The sequence below is a fragment of the Heterocephalus glaber genome, unplaced genomic scaffold (assembly GCF_053883595.1).
Source record: "Heterocephalus glaber isolate CG9 unplaced genomic scaffold, H.glaber_assembly_v1.0 deba00001452, whole genome shotgun sequence".
NCBI classification, from domain to species: Eukaryota; Metazoa; Chordata; class Mammalia; order Rodentia; family Bathyergidae; genus Heterocephalus; species Heterocephalus glaber.
This window is the reverse complement of record NW_028258302.1, coordinates 11,476,350-11,496,603: the sequence shown is the minus strand read 5'-3', so window position 1 is coordinate 11,496,603 and position 20,254 is coordinate 11,476,350. Positions and strand designations below refer to the sequence as shown.

Below are 20,254 nucleotides of genomic sequence, written 5' to 3'. Positions count from 1 at the left end.
GGCCAAGGCCCACCTCAGACAGGATTCAAATGGGACTGACAGGAAGCCTGTGCCATCAAGGGCTGCAAAACTCTGGAGAGGCCTCCACCCCTCCTCCAGACCCCTCAAGAAGGCCACTAGCTGCTGACACTCCACTCCAGCCATCTGTCCCTTTTTCCTTGACCCTCATCCGGACTCCTACATCACCTAATCCCTCCCTCAGCCCTCCAAGTAACTGAGTTATACTTCAGAGTCCCTTGGACCCTGCTAACTGTGCCCTGCTCCAGGTGCTGTCCAACTTTAGAAGAGCCATGTCACCACACTGCAAGACATTTCCACATACTGTTCCTCTGCACCCTCTTCCTGGGTACTCAGGGCTGAGCAAGTGTCTACTCACTCAAGTGTGTAAGACTGTAATCCAGCAGTGAGTCTCCAGGCCCTGCCCTCTGGCCCCAAGCCACCCTGGCTCTTCAACCCCACACCTACTGGAAGCCAGCCAGCCTGAGGCTCCTCCACAACCAGCTACTGTAGCTCCTGCAGCCTTGAGGCTCATGTGTCAAGAAGCTGACCTGAAGCTCCACCTCCAGCAAGCCTGGGTTTAAGACCCAGCTCTGCCTGACTGTGGCCTTGAGAAAGACTCTATCTCCGGCCTCATTTTCCCAACCTACAAAATGGGCAACTGAACACCTCCCAGCAAGGCGTCGTGAGGGGCTGAGGGTCACGTGTGTAAAGCTCCTGGGATACACCTGACCCCTTGTGCCTCACAGCAACCCAGTCCAGGCAGTTCTGGCCTCTGTGCCCCAGTGAATGGCAGCCACAACCATGGCAGTAACAGGGGAAAGCCAGTCATAGAGTCCCAACCCATAACCCCAACCTTCTCACCCCAGCCCATAGCGGGTCACCCAGGGAGCCAGCAGCAAAGATGAGGTCAGAGTCCAGCCAGCTCCTCCCAGTCAGGGCTGGCCTGAACCCATCACACACTCTGATGAGACCAAGTGAGGTGAACTAAGGAGATAGAGGGACAGTCAGGTCCAAGGCCGGGCCTACACCTGGAGGAAACAAACAGCTCAGCAGCCAAATCCACAGAGTGAAGTTTATTCCCAACAAAGTTCCCCTTCCCCCTCCCCAGCCCAGGACAGGGACAGACAGGCTGGGGCAAAGATGGGGCTCCAGTGGCTGAGGGGCCTTTGAGAAACAAGGAGGTACCCTGGCCCCCAGGCTACACCATGTCTGGCTCTCCCAGCCTGGCTGAGTCCTCTGTGCCTCCTGCCCAGCCCTCGGGAGGGGGAGGGGGCGCTGGCTCCCGGGTAGTTCCAAAGTGAAGTGTGAAAATAGAGAGATATATATTTCTGTGCAGTGGGCAGTCCGGTGTGGCACTCACACCTCTGTCTGGAAGTCGCCATCTGGTGGTTCTGTGGGCTCCCAGGCTGCTGCCCGGTGCAGGGTCAGCCGTTCTCGGGGCTTGGGGGGCAGTGAGCCCAGTGTCATAGATTTGAAGGTGCTCCAGCTCTGATGCCGCCGATGCTGGGACAGGCTGGGACGCTCCCCGGGGCTGGGCTTCTCCTGTGGAGAAAGCAGGAAGAGCCCGTGGCAAGGGGCAGTATCTTCTTACCCACCCACTGTTCAGGACAAACTGAGGATACCCCCAGAAGGCCAGTGTTGCCCAAAGTTATGGAGCACTCAGGGGTCAAAGTAGAGTAGAGTTCAAGTGTAGATTTGCCTGGCTCTAGTTGGGCCTCCTGACCATGCACCCATAGCGCCTTCTCACACCCTGCATAGACCAGAAAGATTGCTTGCATCCATCATGGACAACCTTTGGCGAGGCAGGCTGAGGCTGCCCAGGCAGGGTGAGAGGGCATGAATCCCTTCAACTGCCCCACCCCAGCCCAGGGGGACTCATGCAGCCTGTGCTCCATTCTCTGCCCCACCCAAGGACACACTCCAGCACTTCTACTGTCACTGGGGCCACAGGTCAGAGGTGAAACCCTGAGCTTCAGGTAGGGGCAGCCACAGAGGAGCCCTCACCTTGGCTGCAGACTGGCTGTGGTAGCGGTCGAAAGTGTGGAATTTCTGGTTGAGTTCATGGTACAGCTCCGAGTGCCGCTTCCGGGTATGCATCACCTTCTAGGAGCCACTGGACATCAGTGGAGTGCTCCCTTGGGCCAGCACCAGGGACCCATCTCCACAGCTCCTGCCTGGACCACCCAGCAGCCTGGGCCCCACCTCCCAGCCTCTGGGACAAGGCTGGCTCTCTCTCTGCCCCAGAGCCCAAGCCTGGGCAGGAGGGAGCAGTGGGAAGATCCCACAGAAACCACAGAGTCCTGGGGTCAGAGCCTGCAGTGGCCCCTCCAGGTACAGATGCTCCATCCCCTAACACACACTGCACTCACCTCAAAGTCCAGGTCTGAATATCGAAGCTTCTTCCGCTGGGAGGCAGCAAGGAGGAGGCAATGAGCAGAGGAAAGCATTTTACCACAGGCATAAGGCCCTGCAAACAGCCTGGGCCCAACCACACAAACTCATAACTCCCTGCCCCAAACTGTGCCACTGCTTCGTGTGCTGCCCATTACAATTTTGAACGTCATCCTTGACCCCTCAAACAGCTGCCATAGTTATTGCTACCTCCCACACAAGGAGCTCAGCACTGGGCCCTCCCTCAGTGGCCCAACCACGGGCAGGTGTTCACAGAACAAACCCACCATGATGTTGAGTGCACCCCTCTCCAATGCCAGCGTTGTTTTTTCTGTCTTTGTTATGCCTTCCTGTTTTTGCCATCTGTGGCAGGAGCAGGCACCAAATGTTCAAGAAACATTTTAATATAAAAACTAAACTTGTGACCCCTTTAGCTGCTAACTTAAATTTCTTTGAGAAGAAGTTAGGGAGTAGGTTTCCTTTTTTTCCCCAGTCTTTTTTTTGGGGGGCGGGCATACTGACGATTGAATGAAGCCCTTATGCATGGTTGGCAAGCACTCTACCACTGAACTACATCCCCAGCCCTTTTTTATTTCTTCTAAATTTTGAGATAGAGTCTCATTAAGTTGCCCAAGCTGGCCTGGAACTCAAGACACTCCTGTCTCAGCCTCCCAAGTAGCTGGGATTACAGGTATACACAATCACACCAGCTCAGGGGAGAAGATTTCTATGACGAACATGACCAGCCAATGGTTTCTGAGCAACAATGCTAGCCCTTTTCCCTATCCACATCCCCCTCATTCTTCCAACTAGAGTTCTAAAATGTTCTATAGGCCACTACCCATGGGCCATGGGCCATGGGCAACTGCCACTTGTTTGTTCCCAGTGATTCTCTGCATGGAGCTGGCTGGAGGGACGGGAAAACATCAACAAAAAACACCTGAGAAGGGCTACAGAGGGGCTTACAATATCTCAGGAAGAGAGGGGCTATTACCACAGGCCATAGATAGTGCTTGAGGCTGACTTCAGGATTAATAATGACTGTAACACCCAATTTTCTAGCACTTCCTACTTGCTCCACACAGAAATAAATGCCTTATATCATTCAATTAATCCTTCCAACAATCTTACAAAGACACTACTGTTATCCTCGCTTTGCACACAAGGAAACTGAGCCACAGAGAGAGTAAGTGATTTACTCAGTATCTCACTGCCAGTCAGCAGTGTCCAGAATGGAACCTGGGGTCATGTGATGCAGAGGTCCAGACCTCTGTTCTGTGGCTTCTCTAACAATTTAGTACCTTACCAGAGCCACAGTCTCCTCAAACGAGGACTCACAGTTGCCCCAAAGTAGGCATGAAAGCAAGAGTGAGGGAACTGAGAACTACACTCCCTCTGCATGAAGTCCAAGCCCATCTAAGGGATTCAGATACCCCAGGATTTCCCTGGAGCAGCCACAAGCCCCCACAGAGGGGGAAACACGCAGCATATACACCCTGGTGACTTGGGCTCAAGATGCTGCCCTGCGGAGGTTGATGGCCGTCCCTTTCTTCCTAGCTGCAGCCTGTGACTTAGACATGGTCCAGGCACACAATAAGCAGACCCCCTCCCTGTGCCCTGCCCCTCACCTCCAGAGAGCCCAGCTTCATGGTAGAGCCAGGCACTGTGCGGGGCATGGTCCGGCTGCGCTCCCCTGGCTCGGGCACTTGGCGGGCACTGGGGGTTGGCGGTGGTGGTTGGAAAGTCATCCCATAGGGGTTCTGGAGAGACCCATAGGCAGGGCCCAGCCCCAGACCCGAGTGGTCCACAGACAGGAAGCTGGGGTAGCCTTCGGTGTGGGTCAGTGCCTTGGCAGCCCGCCGGGGGGTCCCCTCGGGCCGGGCCCTGGGGGCATCCTCACCCCCTCCGCCCCCACTGCCAGGCTGCAGGCTCATAGTCCGCCGGGGCAGCACCATGTAGTCCCCCTCGGAGCCAGCCTCGGTTGGCCGCAGCCACGTGAGGTCCAGCTGCCGCAAGCCACCCTCCCCACACATGTACACAGGGTTGGTCTCCTGCGGGGGGGGTGGCTCGCCCAGCCCTGGTGAGGCTGCCATGGGCACCAGGATGTTCCCAGGCAGCGGTGAGAAGCTGAGGCCACCCTCAGGACCCACAAGGCAGGACTTGGGCTCCTCGTCCTCGTCCAGGGACAGGCGGGATAGTGTGCCCGTGATGGTGGACGGGTTGCAAGTGTTGACCTCCTTGAACAGAACTGAGGACAGGAGTGGGAGGGATGAGTGAGCTCTGAGGAGAAACAGCCCCCAGACTCCCTTGCCTGGGCTGGGCAAGTACCAAATCTGCCCTAGCACAGGAAGGGAAACTAAGTCCTGGAGAGTTGCTTGGGTGGTTGGTACTCTCACACACCAGAGGGGATAAAAGACACCTGGTTCAGAGGCCCATGGGGAGGTAGAGCTCCCACAGGGGCCTAGTGCACATCCTGACCTCTACCCTACAGCCCAAGGCTGCCAAAGGGCCCTGTTCCTCCCACACCCTGGGCAGCACCTCCCCAGGAGACAGGACAGGAAGCTGCTCCCCAGATGTATACAGTAAGTGGCCTTCACATCCTTGACCCCACCTCAGGGCTGCCTGATGTCAAAGCTGGACTCCAGCAGCCATGCCCCCATCAGGGCCTCCCATGATGGGGCCTGGGCCCCCCTTCTTGCCCATCCCTGGAGCTGCTGTCAGCTCTATCCCAGCAGACTCACCTGTTTGACAGGCCAGATCCACATCCTTTTCAAAGTCTGACTATAGGCGGAGAGGCAGAGAGCAGATGGGCAGAGGGAAGATCAGTGTATCAGGGGAAGGGGAGCTCGGGTCCCCATCCCCAGCTCTGTTCAGTCTGCCCACCAGAGGTGCTTCCAGTAGCACGCTGCCCAACAAAGCCCAGCGGGGCAGGTGGGCAGACTGAATGGGGAAAGTTCTTGCCCAATGCCACCCCACTGTCAGTGTCTGAGTGTCAATCAAACCTGGTCTCTGCCCCATGCCCCTGTTTCAGGGAAGGTGAGTGGCTTAGGGCAGGAGGAGGGGGTGGGATAATTAGGCCTCCTTACTCACCAGGATCTGCAGCTGCCCATTCTTACATGAGTCAGGGGAGTCTTCACTCTCATCGGCCCGACACACACCCATCTGGCATTTTACCACATCCTGGACCTAGGAGCAGAGGGCACTTGCTGGGCCTCAGGTCACTGCAGGCCCCCAACTGCCACTGGTTGTGTCTCCCACCCTAGGAGCCCTGGCACACAGGCAGGTGTGAAGAAAAGACATGCATCCGGTCCCAGGGAAGATGATAACACTGGGCTGGGCTGAAGGGAAGAAAGGGCCCCAGGAGGCCAAGCCAAAGCTGCCCAGATGATCAGCGTCTGGCACCCTGGGCTGCCCAGCTGGAGCCGGAAGCAGCCTGGTCAGTCCTCAGTCCCCCTGGTCCACTCAGTGGGAGAAGCCAGAGGCCTGGCAGGGTATGATGGCCAGGCAGGGGTGGGAGAGGCCCAGCCCACCTCTCGGCGCAGGAAGCAGTGCACAGCGGTGATGACAAAGCCTTGTGCAGAGTTGAAGACAGCAAAGAGGGCCTGGAAGAGGACGGAGCGGCGGTCTGTCATGGCCAGGACAGCAGACATCCAGGTGAGCGCCAGAAGGGGCAGCACTACACAGGAGCTCCAGAGTGAGGCCCTGTGACAAGAGTGGCAGAGGGTCTCTCAGAGTGACACGCTAGGGGACAGGGTGGCAGGAGCCTAGGCCTCCACTTGACCTGGGGACTGGTAGGGCCCCAAATTCCAGGACCTCAGTAGTGTCCCCAAGTAGAGAGCCATGGAAACAGAGAACAGAACTGTGGGTCAGAGCAGGGGCCAGGAGAACTAAGAGAGACAATACAGTGGGACTGAGGCAGGGACAGAGGCAACATCAGGAGACAGAGACAGAGAAGGTGGGAAGGAAGAGGGGAGAGAAGCAGAGGCAGGTAGATGCAGGCATGAGGACTGTCAGCCCCAATTTCCCCAGAATCACCTGGGGAGCTTTGTGAAATACACAGGCCAGGGCTACATCCCCAGAGATTCTACTTGGGTAGGCTGAGAGAGGAGGAAAGAAAGAGGGACAGGGAGAGAGATGACAGCCATGGTGAGAGAGAGAGTATGAGACAGAGACACCCAGACAGAAAGATTAAACAGGCAGAGCACGAGGAGGATGCCAGGGCACAAATCCTTGGGGAGAAGATGGGGCCAGCACCGGCAAGGCAGAGGCTGTCCACCTGGGTCCCCTCGGAGGAGCTGCCTGGCTCCCAGCGGCTGCTCAGAGCCCTGGGCAGCAGGGTTATAGCTAATCTGGGGGTAAAAGCTGAGGTCAGGGCCAAGCCTACACACTCCAGCCTCTTTGCCAGGGGAGAGCAGAGAAAAAAGGGACAGGTCCTGGCTTCCCGGCTGCACCCCACACACACACCTGTTACAGACACGAGGGACAGGAGGGCTGCCTCGCCCTACTGGGCCGGTGCCATACCCGGCCTACCTCTGCCCACAGCACTCGGCAGGTGGGGGGAGTCAGGCACAGCTCCAGACAGGTCAGAGATAGCTGGGGAGGCCAAGGCAGAGAGATGGGCAGGGGGGCAAGACCTGTCCTAGGAAGAGTGACTCAGGGCTTTTCACCCCCGTAGGGAGCAGGCACAGTGGTCTCTGAAGCTCTTGGAGGTGGAGCTAAGATCAAGAGAGGGTCTAATCACAGTAATAAGAGCTACCATTGATTAGTCACCAATTCTGTGCCAGGCCCTATACTGAACACTTTACATACATTATTTCAAATTGTGATCAAAACAACTTCAATAAACAGGCCTGGGGGCTAGTATCTCGATTTACAGATGAGGAAACTGGAGTGTACCCAGCTGGGCAGAAAGAAAAGAGCTGGGACACAAACCCAGCTTGGCTGACTCCAAAGCCCAAGCCTTTAACTGCTGGTTCAGCAGACACGACAGGGAGGCAGATGGCAGGGCAAGGCAGGGGGAGGTCTCCACTCCTCAGAGCTCTGCAATGACAGTGCAGGAGGCCTCCAGGGGTCCCGGAGGTGTGCGAGATAAAACTGGACCTCCACTGCTCAGGGAGGCTCAGATGGACCTGCAGCCCTGGGGGCAGGGTGGGCCCGAGCTCTTGTGGATCCGTTCTACTCTTGCATGTCTCAGTTTTAAGATTCTTGGCTTCTGGGGGGTGGGAATGGGTTCCAGTGAAGTACTTGTCTTCCTCCATGACTCTGTCTCCAATTGATTTTAAGATTCAATGCCTCTGAATTCTAAGTCTCAGGATTCTATGACAGATGATAAGTCCATGATTCACTCATTCTAACAGTCTTAGCTTCTGATTGTCTTATTCTAAGATTCTATCATTCTAATTCTAAGGTTCCATAGCTCAAGAATTCGAAAGGCCTAAGTCTCTGAGCCTCTGTAGGTTGGTGTTGTGAGGAGGAGGAGGAGGAGTCTGTGGCTGTGCCTGGATAGAACATTAGCCAGGAGCAGGGGCAGGGGTGGGAGGGATGGGTGGGCGAAGGAACCCAGCACCTTGGGGAGACACAGACAGTCGCTCCCCATCGCTCTCTGCCACCTTATCCCGAGCCTTGGAAAGTGCATGGCAGTAGGAGGGCAGGCCAAGCCCTCCAAGGCACTGGGCTGATGATATCCCTCCCTCCTCCCACCCTGGGCACTGTCCCCCCATTCCTTTGCCCCAACCCACCCCCCACCGCCCCCCAGGGGACACGACTAACATGGCGTTCCTGGCCGAGGCTGAGCTGAGCAGGGGGCTGGGGACCGCTCCACACGCTGAGCAGGGGAGGAGCAGGCTGGCCCAGGGGCACCGCTCCGACCTCAGGGGCGGCACAGACATGGGAGAAGGGGGAAACACATGGGAAGCCGGGAGACAGGGGCAGAATGAGCCCCGAGAAGGGTGGGAGGGGAGGGCAGACGAGAGAGAGAGAGCTGGGTTAGGGTGGGTGAGGGGCTGCAGCTGAGCACTCCCGGTGCCCACCTTGCCTGCACCCTTGATGCACCAAGGTTGGGGAGCCCCAGTCTGCATCATCAAGCCCTGAGTCTCCAAGAGTGCCCTCAGCCCTCCCTCCCTGCACCATTTCCCAGAAAGGCCAAGTCCCAGAGGCCTTTCCTTACCCAGCCCTCTGCTTCTTGGATTTGTCAGAGATGCCATCACGTGCCATGAGCTTGTTGAAGACAATGATTCCGATGAGCATATTCACCTGGGGGGCCAGTGGAGTGGAGTGGGAGAAGACAGGATCATGAGGTGCCCTCATCATGAAACTCCCCAGTGGGAGCTAGAGGGCAGGGAGGAGGCAGAGGGATGGAATCCCTGGGGCCACATCCCTCCCAGAACCCTGAAAGGGGCACATACCAGGACAATGACAGCTGCAGGTCCCACAAAGGCATACAGCAGGCCACCTTCCAGGGAAAGCCAGCAGCTGGGGTAGGGGGAGAAAAAGGGGTGTCAGAAACCCAGCAGGCTCCTTCCCGCCCTCAGATACCACCCCTTGATCCCCAGGGCTGCCATGCCCACATCACTAATGGAGATCCAGCCTCAATGGGGTGAGATGGAGCCATTGGCCTTTGCTGAGCCTCAGTTTCCCCTCCAACGAAAGTCAAGAACATCAGGTCCAGCTCCTGGGGCTATCATAGGAATGAAATAGGCTGACCCGAGTTCAGTGTTCTTTGAGATTACCCAATCCCAGTAGCTTCTTTTTATAGCTGGGGAAACTGAGGCTCAGAGATAGAGAGGAACTTGCCCAAAGACCTACAACAGGTATAGACCAGGATCTCAGCCAGGATCTAAGTCCTAATGCCCAAGCCAAACCCTTAACAGACTCCCTCATCCTACCCCCACCTGCCACGGGAGGCCCACGTACTAGCTGGATGTACCATATCCTTTGGTGCGGGTAAAGCCAACAGACACAGCCACCACCAGGGCGGGCAGACCTGGGGGAGTGGGGGAGCAGGAGAGCCAAAGTGAGATGGCTGCCTGTGCTCAGGGACCCCTCATTCCTCTACCCATGAGTCTAGGTGACCCTGGTGCCCAGAGAGCTGGGCCTGCGCCAGGGCCAGAACAGAGCTCCCGGCTGCCCCTGCCCCACAAAGCCCAGCAGCAGAGTCCCGAACTGGTCCTGCTCACCCCAGCCCAGGCAGAGGAAGCGCTTGCGAACGAGGCGGGTGCGCATCCGCCCAATGACAGCCAGGTAGGACTGCCAGGCCTCAGTGAGTACCCAGCAAAATGAGGACAGAAAGAAGAAGTGCAGGAAGGCAGCCGTCATGGTACATACGCCCTGCAGGGACAGGGAACCAGAGGGAGTGGCCCTGAGCAGCCGCCAGGGCAGGAGGCACTGCTTCCCACATTGGCTGCTGGGCACTGTTGCGGACAGCCGCCTACCCGAGCGCCACCCCCAACAGAGCCCTGCCAGGCACCCCCGCCTTCCTGCACCCACACACAGCACGACACAGGCCTGGTGACACGCACACAGCACTTGGCATCCAGAGAGGCGGGTAGGCAGGCCACACACACACACACACACACACACACACACACACACACGGGGCTGACAGGGAGGGGATAGACAGGAGCACCTGCCACATCATGGCCAGGCAGGCCCCACACCTGGCACTCACAGTTCCAGCACTGTGCAAAGAAGGCCAAGGGGGCATGAGGGATACAGTCGCCTGGGTCATCCACAGGCAGATGGGAAAGGAGGCCTTGCAGATATGAGGAAACCCAAAGCCACCAGCCAACATGTGTGCACCTAAGTGCTCAGCTCACACACACGGTTCACTGCTGTACACAAACACTCATCACTGATTACACCTCCCTCCCCAATGCCCTCACGGATGCCCAAACACTACTTCCACATACCCTCTCCCCAGCGTGCAGCTGGACTGTACACACACACATCCACCCCTAGGACATCCCTACAAACACACCCACCCTCACCTGCACGCACCCTCCGCCCTCCCCTCGGCACCCCCCAGAGCCTGCACCTGCCTTGCTCAGCACCCTCGATTGGCCCACAAGGATCAGAATGTTGGAAGCCAGGATGGACAGGCAGAAGTTCAGCAGGATGATGGAGCGTTCAGATTTTATGAACCTGACAGGGCACAGTGGACAGGGGCAGAGGTGCTGGCTGCCTGCCTGACCTGCAGTAGCTGGCCACCTGCTGCCCTGCCCAACATCCAACCTACCTCCAGAAGGCAGCGTAGATGGCAAGCAGCGTGAGCAGGGCCATGCAGGATACGGCACAGCCAATCACCAGGGGGACCGAGGGGGCACCTGCCAGCTCCAGGGTCTGCAGGAGATGGGTTTCTGGGCAAGGGCACAGCAGGGTGCCCAGTCTCCCTGTCTGGTGTAGACTGGCATACCCAGGTATAGAGGGCACATGATATTATTCTCACATGAGCAAGACCAAGCCAGATCCCACAAGTGGGTGCATTTTTACTCCCAGTCACACACACTCTTCCACACACAACCAGGCACACACATGTGCACGCCCACACACAATGTCCTGCAGGCAGGTGTCCTGGGTATGAGTATCATCCCAGGGGCACAGGCTTCCATGTGCAATCCTGCAAGTATGCCTCCACCGAGGCATATTAAGGATCACTCGGATGCGCAGCAATAAAGTCACAGATGGCCCCTTGCAGCCCAGGGGCTTCCTCCCTTGCCCAGCCAGGCTCCTGTCTTCCACTCACCAGGTCCTTCGGCGGCTGGGCCAGGACAGCAAAGGTAGACAGGTGCTGACACTGGCAGCGGGTGTGGGCTGCCTGGGTCTCCAAGGTCTGGCAGCTCTCAGTGTCCCAGTCCCCCGAGCTGGCATCTCTTGGGTGGGGGAGAGGTGGTGTGAACCCTGAGCCCAACTCCACAGCCCCACCAGTGCTGGCCACTGTCCAGGGACAGGTGAAATCCTGGGCAAAGCCACATCCATGAGGGGTTAGGAGGGAGCACCAGGATGTGCTCTTGATCCCTCCAGACCAAGGATGGCACCAAGGAACCCTCTGGCCACCCAGGCAGAAGACTCTTCCTGATGAGGGTTCTAGGGCTGCACCCTTCCTCATCCCGAGCTGCCCCCAACTCACGCTCTGGAGTAGTCCCAGCTGGCACAGTGGGGATCTGTGGTGCCCTGGGGAACAGAAGACACGCGTGCAGTCTAGGGTGGGGAGCTCACCACCCATGACCACCACCATCCTGCCACAGCAGCTCTTATTCCCAGGTCAAGGTTCAGCCCAGAACTGAGGACAGACCATGTCTATCGGACACACCTCTGGCCACCTAGCTGGGGTAACCTCAGTGTCCCTGCCTGGGCCCCCACTCACATTGATGATGTAGGAGAGCTCCACTGTGATAAGGGGCTCAGCTGGAGGCTGGGTGGGGGGTCGCACAGTCACTGTCATCACCCGGGAGGTAACAGCTAGTGGAGGCCTGGGGGACAGGAAATGAGGTCAGCTCCTGCCAGCAGGTGTCCAGACCAATGAGAAACTCTGAAGCTGCTTTGGATGGGTGTTGAGAGCTATTAGGGCTTCAGGCCCATGGGAAGAGCTCAGTGTGGCCCTGGACTCTGGGTGAGGTCTAGAGTGCCAAGTCCTGGATGCCAGCACAGCCTGTGGGAACTGCATGGATGTCTTTGAGAAACAACCACGTCCAGAGCCAAGTGAAGGGTCCCCGAGGGTGCAGGGCAGCAGGTGCATCACTCTGCTCAGGTGGACCCACCTGGGAGGTGGCAGGATGAGGCCCAGGGTGCGGTAGAGCACAGCACCGATCACAAAGTATGAGGAGTCATCAGGGTCTGCTGGGAGGAGACGCTGGTGCGAGTGGCCCGGACCAGGGGGCACAGTTCCTGGGCCCCTTCCTTTGCCAGGGGTGCCTGCTGCCCCAGGTGCGGCTGGATTCCCTGGGGAGGAGAGGCTGAGCACCTCCTTGGGCAGGAAGAGGCGGTCCTCTGAGTGCCGCACCCAGTCCTTCATGCCCCTGCGGCCCCGCATGGGAAACGTGATGTCACTGGACACAGCCGAGATGGGCTCTCGCTGAATGCTGATCACTGCAGTGGGAGGAGGGTGGGCAGAGTGCACAAGAGACAGGCCACAGGGGATAGACCCAAGGGAAGAGACAGACATGGGGAACACCCAGCAGGGAAGGCAGACACAGACATCGAGGGTGAAATAAACACAGGGAGGGGCACACGTACCCAGAGCCAGACAATGCAGAGATGGAGGGAAAACATGTGGAGAGAAAGATACAAGCATGGAATTAAATGCGGGAAAGAAAGGGCCCAGACACAAAAGACAGAAAACCAGGAAAAGCCCTTTGAAAACCACCCCTTGCCCACAGTGGTCAGGGCTCTGTCACCTCCAGCAACACCCGTCCCCCCCGCCGCCTCCTTGTACCCAGATTGTCCGTGACAATCAGAGAGCTCTGGAAGGCCTTGAGGGCATCGCCCACCAGGTGAATGAAGTCTTCCACGACACGAAGCAAGTGCACAGAGCCAGGGGACACCTGGGGACAGAAAGTGTGTAAAGCTGTGGGAATTCAAGGTGGGGAAGGGTCAGGAAAGAACCTGGAAGCTGGGCCTCACCTGCTGAGCATCATCCCACTTGTCCTTGTTCTCTTCATCTACCATGAAGCTCACTACCTGGAAAAAGCGCTAGGGAAAGAAAAAGTAGTTTTAGCCTGGGGGACAGGACTTCCCCACTGCACACTTGCCACCACCAGCAGCCTCTGCCTCAGGGCCTCAGCTTCCCCCTCCATTCAGTTTGGGGCCTCTCCACCCTCCTTCCTCCCAGCAGCACGGGGTGGTACCTGCACATCGTCAGCAGAGGGCACATAGGTGGCCCTTTTGAAGGTGTCAGTGACATTCCTCAGAATGTCCACAGAGAAGAGCAGGTCCCCACTATAGTAGGTGCGGCGGGCCAGTAGCTCCTGCAGGCTGCGCACCACTTGTGACATGCCTTCACCCGCTAGCATGCGCTGCCCCTTTGCCAGGTGCTCCCGGAGCTGCAGGTGACATGTGAGTCCCTGTCACTGGAGGGCCAGGTGGGAGCTGAGACCAGACCCTGACCCATCCCACTCCCATACACCCAGTGCTGGCAGCCAGGAGGACAGAGGGTGTACAAGATCAGAGAGATGCTCAAAGGGGCTCCCAGGGGAAACAGAGTTCAAGAAAGAGACTCAAAGAGAATCCTAAAAGATACTTTTAAAAGACTGCAATAGAAACACCTAGAAAAAGAAGGTGCTCAAATGTATATATCAAAGATGATAAGCCAGTATGTGGACAGGGCACCCCGTCCACCCAAAGGAGTCAGACACCTTCTAACATACAGTACACAACTACTCAGTCTCCTGTGCTCTCTCAATCACAACCTCCAAATGCAGAGACCAATCAATATCCCAAACAGTCAGAAATATGGACACATATATGCTGATACCATCCTAGCCCCATGGCAGGCCCTGGGCAGGATCCTGAGAACACAAAAATAAATTCAACTTTGCCCCTGTCTTTAAGAAGCGCCCCCAGTCTAGCATAGCACACGGACACTCAGATAAGCATTCTTGACACCTAATAACTGAGTAGCTCAGGGGGCTGTAGGAGCACAAGGGTAGGCACCACCATTAAGGGAAGATACTTGAGAGGTAGGCCTTGAGGTATGAGGAGTTTGCCAGACAAGGAGAGGCAGCAGTGGGCACAGCATATGCCAAGGCATGTGGGAATGATTAAGCCTTAAGCTTCCTCCAGCCCCTACCAAAGACTGGGACAGAGCATGTAGCACCCCAACCTGGCAGGGCACACTCACTGACAGATACAGGTAGCGGTATTCATGGGAGATGCAGCGGGCAAAGCTGGGCAGTCCCCAGTACGCCACACCCTGTGCACTGAGGAGACAGCGGCGGCTGGCAGACCCTGCAGGGGACAAGAGGGTTGGGCAAGGGAGCTGAGCTCACGTACTCCCTCCACACCTCAGGATGGAGAAGGCTGGGGGTCTGCAAGACAGTGACCTGCCCCTTACCCGTGGCATTGGGGGGGCACTTGTTGTAGATGATCTCGCCAGCCGCCGCCTTCTTCCACGTCATCAGCATCACATACTCATCCCTGCACATCTCATGGAAGGCTGCAGGTGCAGGGGAGGGGCTCAGCTGGGCTCACACACATGCCCCCTCCCCACTGGGGCAGTGCAGGCATACCTGGACACCTCTTCTCACTGCATGGCTTCACCTCCTCTCCAGTACCCTCGCAGGGGTAGCCCTGTGTACCTGAGGCCTGGCACATGCGGAAGCGGCGCTGCCAGCCTGTGTCACATGTCTTGGAGCACAGACTCCATGCATTCCATGGCCCCCACTTGCCATCAGTGGCTATGAGAGAGGGGAAGGGTGAGAGGCTACAGGTGCCCCCAAGACCAGGCTTGCCACCTGCTACCCTCACACTGAGCACTCACCAGGGCACTCGAGATTGTTGCACTCGCGGGTGTCAGTGAGGGCACCTGTGCACGTAGCCCAGGATGGGCCTGCCACACTGCACTTCCGGCTGCGCTGTTGGGTCCCATTGGCACAGGATGAGGAGCATGGGCCCCACGGACCCCATTCTAGCCACTGGCCTTCCACTGCATGGGGAGACACAAGCAGGGGTGGTCGTTGAGCAGAGCACAGGTAGATTGGCAGGGGCAGAATACCACCGGGAGACCGCAGTGCCTGCTTGGCACTTGGACCTATGCCAGGCCAGCCTCACTTTGTAGGTGCACGAAGGGGTCAGGAGTGAGCAAGCAGGTAGTCCCTGGGCCTTATCCTGCCCGCCTGTCACCAGCTCCAGGAAGACAGGACACATCTTCACTCAGCACCGAGGTGCAAGTCCTCTTCTGGCTAAGGACATGGGTCTGATCTTTGCCCACTCTTAAGCCCACCTTTGTGCTCTCTCACAGTCCAGCTGCCCAGGAGCACCAAAATGCTTTTGACAGCAGGGGCAGCCAGGGCTTATAGGAAGAGGTGCTGGCAAGTAGCCTCCTTTTGATGGGGTCACAGAGTGCCAAGCCCAATCAGGGATGGGGCTCACCTCCCACACTGGCAGGTATACTTCTCCAGTCTTCCCCATGCTTGGTCAATGTTCATGGGGCCCCCTGGGGCAGGGCTGTGGACCTGACTGTCTCCCCTGGGTCTCCCGACCCCCAACCCCACCCAGCTGGGCAGCGCCTGCCTATAAGCCCCCAGGCGCTACTGACCCGGGCAGGCGGCCATACTGCAGAGCTTAGTCTGCAACTCGGGACCCTCGCAGGCCTTGCCGCCGTGCTGGGGGGGCACGCAGGTCCGCATCCGGCTCCGAGACCCCCGCCCGCAGCTGCGGGAGCACAGGCTCCAGGACCCCCACTCCTCCCACACGCCGTGCACTGCAAGGAAGCACGTGGCCGGTGGCAGGGCAGCACCTTGGCCCTGCCCACTGCCATCGCTTGCCCATCCGCCCACCAATCAGGAGCTCCGCAACTCTGTGGCCACTCCTTATTGGCTCTGCCCTGGGGTTCTACTGCCAGGGCGATCTCTCAGTCCCCAGGACTCGGCCCTTTGAGGGAATGTGGAAGACACAGGCTTCTGGTCCCAAGTCATACAGGGCAGATCCTGTGGAGACCTGGATGAGGAGAGTAGGACCAACCCAGGAGGGCAACCAGGCATCTTCCTCTCCTGCTCTCCTGAGGGCGCAGGAAAAGACCCAAAATCCACCCCACTCTACCCTTCCCACCCCCAGACCCACAGCCTGAATCCAACATGGCAGGCCTGGAGCAAAATGCCCCTCCCAGCCCCAAGCTCACAGACACACAAATAGACAAGAATCTCTACATGGACACTGATACACTGAGCTCACATGCTGGAACACAGCTTTCCCCCAGCCCTTTGCAAGCACCTGCCACCCCAGGTATCAAGAGCCCTCCCAGGTAGACCCTGCTCTCAGTTCACAGCCAGGCACCATTATACCCTCAGGGAACAAGAATAAGACTGGCTGCCCTGCCACTCACCAGGCAGGCACATGCATTTTCTCAACAACTACATGCTTCCCTATAGAGGACCTAAGGGTCTAGGGGAGGTTCCTGGAAGAGACACAAGCCCAGATCAGGGAAGAGACTGTTGGGAAAGGCTTCATTTAAAAAGAAAAGTGGCATTCATCTTAGATCCTCAAGGACAGGCAGAATTTTAATAGGCAAGGTAGGGAAGGGAGGGTAAGACAAGAAGCAGCAAATGCAGGGAGGTGGGAAAGTTCAAGAGTGCTCATGAGGCCAGGGCTGGGAAACACAGAGGGCAATGTAGGTCAAAATGAGCCTTGTCTATCAGGACATGGGCATCAGAGGAGCGTGGTGCCGAGAACTGAGCCCAGCGGTGTGGTCAGATTCAGCTGTGTCCCTCGCCAGGCTGGCATGGTGCATGGGGCTAAGCATGGTATGAGGGACAGGCAAATTTGTTGAATGAAAGGAAGGGCCAACCAAGCATTTTTGGAAGAGTCATGTCCCAGGTAGGACCTAACCCTGCAAGCACTCGGGGCAGGGAGGAGGATGGGCCTACCTGGGCAGGTGGCTGAATTGTTGCAAGGCCGGGTCTCCCGCAGGGGCCCGCTGCACAGGGTCCCATAGGGGGAGGACACGCAGGAGCGGGTCCGCACCTGCAGACCCTGCCCACACGTCAGGGAACACACGCTCCACGGGGACCATTCCTCAGCCGCCGGGTCGCCTACGAGAAAGGGACAGTGTCGGCGGCAGCGGGCACTTCCCAGGCCCTCGATTTCATGGAGTGGAGGAGCACCACCAAGATGGGCGCAGGCATCACGAGGACCCTCCTACCCTGACCCCAAGTGGCAGGCTCTCTGAGAAGCAACCCAGCCCTGCTCACAGGCCTTATGTGGCAGAGAGATGCAACTGAGCTCCAGGACATAGACACAGACGGGCACACACCAAGCACACACGCCATCAGACGCCACACAGTCGGGCCCCCGCCACAGAGGGAGGGAGGCGGGCCCGAGTTACCTGTCTGCGCCATGTATAGCCCAGGCTCATCTGCAGACCTTGGCCACTGGGTTTTCACCTTCGGTTCCTCTTCCGGCTCCTCACCTGGAACACGGAGGTGGCGGCAGGGGCTCAGCAAAAACCAGCTCAGTCCTGCCACAGTGCCACAGAGGGCAGCCTTGCTGGTCCTCAGCCTGAGGGCTTGGAACCAACTGCAGGTGATGCAGAGAGAGCATTACATCCTGCCCTCTGCCCCCTGCCACCATTTTACAGATAAGGAAACTGAGGCTCAGAAGGCCAAACAGGACTGGCCCTCAGTCTTGCAACCACTTCTTGCTTCAGCCAGACAGGGAGACTGGAGACTGCTCATATTTTTTTATGAGCTTGGGGAAGCATCAGTGCTGAGCCTGCCCATACCTGTCTCCTTCAATCCTCTCGCCAGAAGAAAGGAGAATCTCTGTTGAGAGGGGAAGAAACTAGGACCAGAGAGAGGGAGTGACTTGGCCAACAGCACACAGCTCAATGAGCCTGAAGCTCAGGCTCTTTCCCCTCAAAGGGCTAACTCTCCATCCCACACCTGCTTCCGGGACACAGCTCATGCTGGGCCTGGGGCCAGGCCCAGGGCTAACTCTGCTTCCCAAGCAGTCCTGGACTGTGACCTGGAAGCACAGGTCAGAATGAGGCTCCTCTGAGACCTGAGGGCCTAGGCCTGGGTCTACACCCAGCAGACCCTCCTTCCACTGCCCCTGCGGCTAGGAGAGCAGCAGGTGCTCTAAGAGGCAGCTGCTGCCTCAGCCCCTGACCATGCTGAGCTCTCAGCTGCCTGGATTTATGTGTCTGGTCTAGGGCTTGACAGCTCCACCAGCCCCACAGACTTCATTCTCCCAAGCCTGCCCTGCATAGATAGGAACTGCTCCAGGCCTCTCCTTGTGAGCTCTACTTTGGATCTGGAAAGTTCCCCATGTGTTAAAGGATTGGTCCCCAGCTCAGCAACACAAGGAGGTGGTAGAAACTTTAAGTGGCAGGGCTTAGTGGAAGGTCTTCCAGTCACTGGGAGCATGCCCTTAAAGGGGATAATAGGACAACCCCTACCCTTCCTTTTCCTCTCGTTTTGTTTCTGGCCACGAAGTGATTGGGCTTCCTCCACCACACCTTCCCACTGTGATGTGCTGCCTCGCCACAGGCCCAAGAACAACAAAGCCAACTGAATATGGACCAAAACCTCCCAAACTGTGACTCAACATAAACCATCCCACTTAATAAGCTGATTATCTCAGGCATTTACTGTAGTGTGGGAGGCTGAATAACACCCTCAGAGTAGTAGTAGGAGTGAGGGGCAGACAGGAAAGCAGAGAGAGAAGGCCTGGCTGCTGGGCAGATGGGACTGAAACAGCACTGGGAAGAGGGTTCACCCATGCTGTCCCAGAATAAAGGTACTGGTTGTCCCTTCTCCCAGTTCTCCCCGATCTCTGAAAGCCGGGTCAGCCCCGAGCAGGGACCCAGAAGAGCTGCACTCCTCCTGCCCCCTGCCACCCAGCCCCAGCTCTGCACCAGAGATAGCCCTCCCTGACCTGCCCCACAGAGTGGCCACCCCAAACAAATTCACTGCCTGGCGGGCTCCGAGCTGCCCCCTCATCTCCAGTCTCATCAACTCATGGGCCTTTTCCTCCACTTTAGCCACCAGTCCCAGAGCCTGAGACACTTCATCTTGGAAACTTCACCATCTTTGAAATCTGGCACATGCTCTCTCCCACAGCAACCCTGGATCCTGACTGTGAGAACCCTGACAAGCAGTGCAGCATTGGGCAAGTCTCTTCACCTCTCTGATCCTGCCTTCTCTGGAAAGCAATATTCATAATCCTCCAACCTCAAGGACTGACGTAGGACCCTGACAGAAGGCTGTGAAGCTCTCCGCACCATGCCTGGCACGTGGAAAATGCTCAGAAGACAGTGACTCTCTGTTTTATTTTTATCATCTCTCCTCTTCTCACAACCTCCGCCCCCTGTCTCAGTTCCAAGCCGCCCTTCAGCCCCTAACACTCCTCCTTTTGAACAGCTTACATGGTCCCTCGGGCTTCACTGTGGATCTTACCTCTAACGGGCCACAGAAAAGGCTCGCTGGGCCACACCTGCCAGCTCCTCACTCCCTTTGCCCATCCCCTCTGCCACACCCGCTCAGTGTCCCCAGTCTGGAGCCTTGTGACAAGCCACCTTCTCCACGCCCACTCCCAGGCTGCTGAAGAGCCTACAGCTGTGCCAGCTGGCACCATGACAGATTCCGGGTTCCACGTGTGCTGAGTGCCCTCCTGAGCTTCCCTCCTTCCACACACCCCTCCGAGGTCACACTGGACCTCACTCATCCTCTCTCCTCAAGCCCCCATCCTCCCACACACTCAGCACGACCCCTTTCCAGAGCAAGCAGAACCTCAGATACCCGAGTACCAGCTCCCAGTCCTGCCAAGAACCTCTGCACAAACTCCACCCTGGCTGGGTCCTGCGTTGCTCCTTCGCCTTCACAAGAGGGCTCGACCACAGTCTCCTCTCTCGTCAGCCTGCAGACTGCATTCTCTCCCCTGGCAGCCCATGGACCCACTCAGGCCTCCTGCATTCTGGGGGCCTCCCCAAACCCTCCTTCCTCCTATGGCTGCTGCCCACTGGCTTCCTTCCACCAAGGCATGGTTCCCAGCTGCCACTCCACTTTCTCACCTGCCACTCACTTCTCAGCTCAGATGTCACCTGCCCTGTTGATCCACTGCAGTCTGGCTGCTGCCCACATCTTTCTGCTGAAACTGTTCTTGACAAAGTCATCAACGCCGTCTTGCGCCCACTCCGTGGACATTCCCAGGCCTC

The 20,254-nt window shown here is 57.6% G+C and overlaps 1 protein-coding gene across 12 annotated transcripts in view; it reads right to left on the bottom strand.

The window, feature by feature from the left end:
- Positions 1-1,058: 1,058 nt before the first annotated feature.
- Positions 1,059-20,254, bottom strand: part of Adgrb2 (adhesion G protein-coupled receptor B2) — a 36,627-nt gene continuing 17,431 nt past the window's right edge. For 3 of the 12 annotated variants that reach the window (XM_013074306.3, XM_087215398.1, XM_021263240.2), the window contains 28 exons: positions 17,426-17,509; positions 16,968-17,132; positions 15,641-15,805; positions 14,864-15,028; positions 14,613-14,780; positions 14,438-14,539; positions 14,225-14,331; positions 13,233-13,427; positions 13,009-13,077; positions 12,821-12,929; positions 12,147-12,474; positions 11,753-11,858; positions 11,516-11,559; positions 11,132-11,258; positions 10,625-10,728; positions 10,428-10,530; positions 9,567-9,717; positions 9,304-9,373; positions 8,796-8,862; positions 8,558-8,643; positions 8,161-8,259; positions 5,922-6,093; positions 5,482-5,577; positions 5,133-5,172; positions 4,020-4,639; positions 2,370-2,405; positions 2,005-2,103; positions 1,059-1,542 (listed from right to left, as the gene is read on the bottom strand). In XM_013074306.3, coding sequence (XP_012929760.2) covers positions 1,357-1,542; positions 2,005-2,103; positions 2,370-2,405; positions 4,020-4,639; positions 5,133-5,172; positions 5,482-5,577; positions 5,922-6,093; positions 8,161-8,259; positions 8,558-8,643; positions 8,796-8,862; positions 9,304-9,373; positions 9,567-9,717; positions 10,428-10,530; positions 10,625-10,728; positions 11,132-11,258; positions 11,516-11,559; positions 11,753-11,858; positions 12,147-12,474; positions 12,821-12,929; positions 13,009-13,077; positions 13,233-13,427; positions 14,225-14,331; positions 14,438-14,539; positions 14,613-14,780; positions 14,864-15,028; positions 15,641-15,805; positions 16,968-17,132; positions 17,426-17,509 — 3,863 coding nt within the window. In that variant the 3' untranslated portion in view covers positions 1,059-1,356. The remainder of the gene's footprint in view (positions 1,543-2,004; positions 2,104-2,369; positions 2,406-4,019; positions 4,640-5,132; positions 5,173-5,481; positions 5,578-5,921; positions 6,094-8,160; positions 8,260-8,557; positions 8,644-8,795; positions 8,863-9,303; positions 9,374-9,566; positions 9,718-10,427; positions 10,531-10,624; positions 10,729-11,131; positions 11,259-11,515; positions 11,560-11,752; positions 11,859-12,146; positions 12,475-12,820; positions 12,930-13,008; positions 13,078-13,232; positions 13,428-14,224; positions 14,332-14,437; positions 14,540-14,612; positions 14,781-14,863; positions 15,029-15,640; positions 15,806-16,967; positions 17,133-17,425; positions 17,510-20,254) is intronic. The other 9 variants (XM_021263242.2, XM_087215393.1, XM_021263245.2 and 6 more) reach the window with 9 other exon arrangements.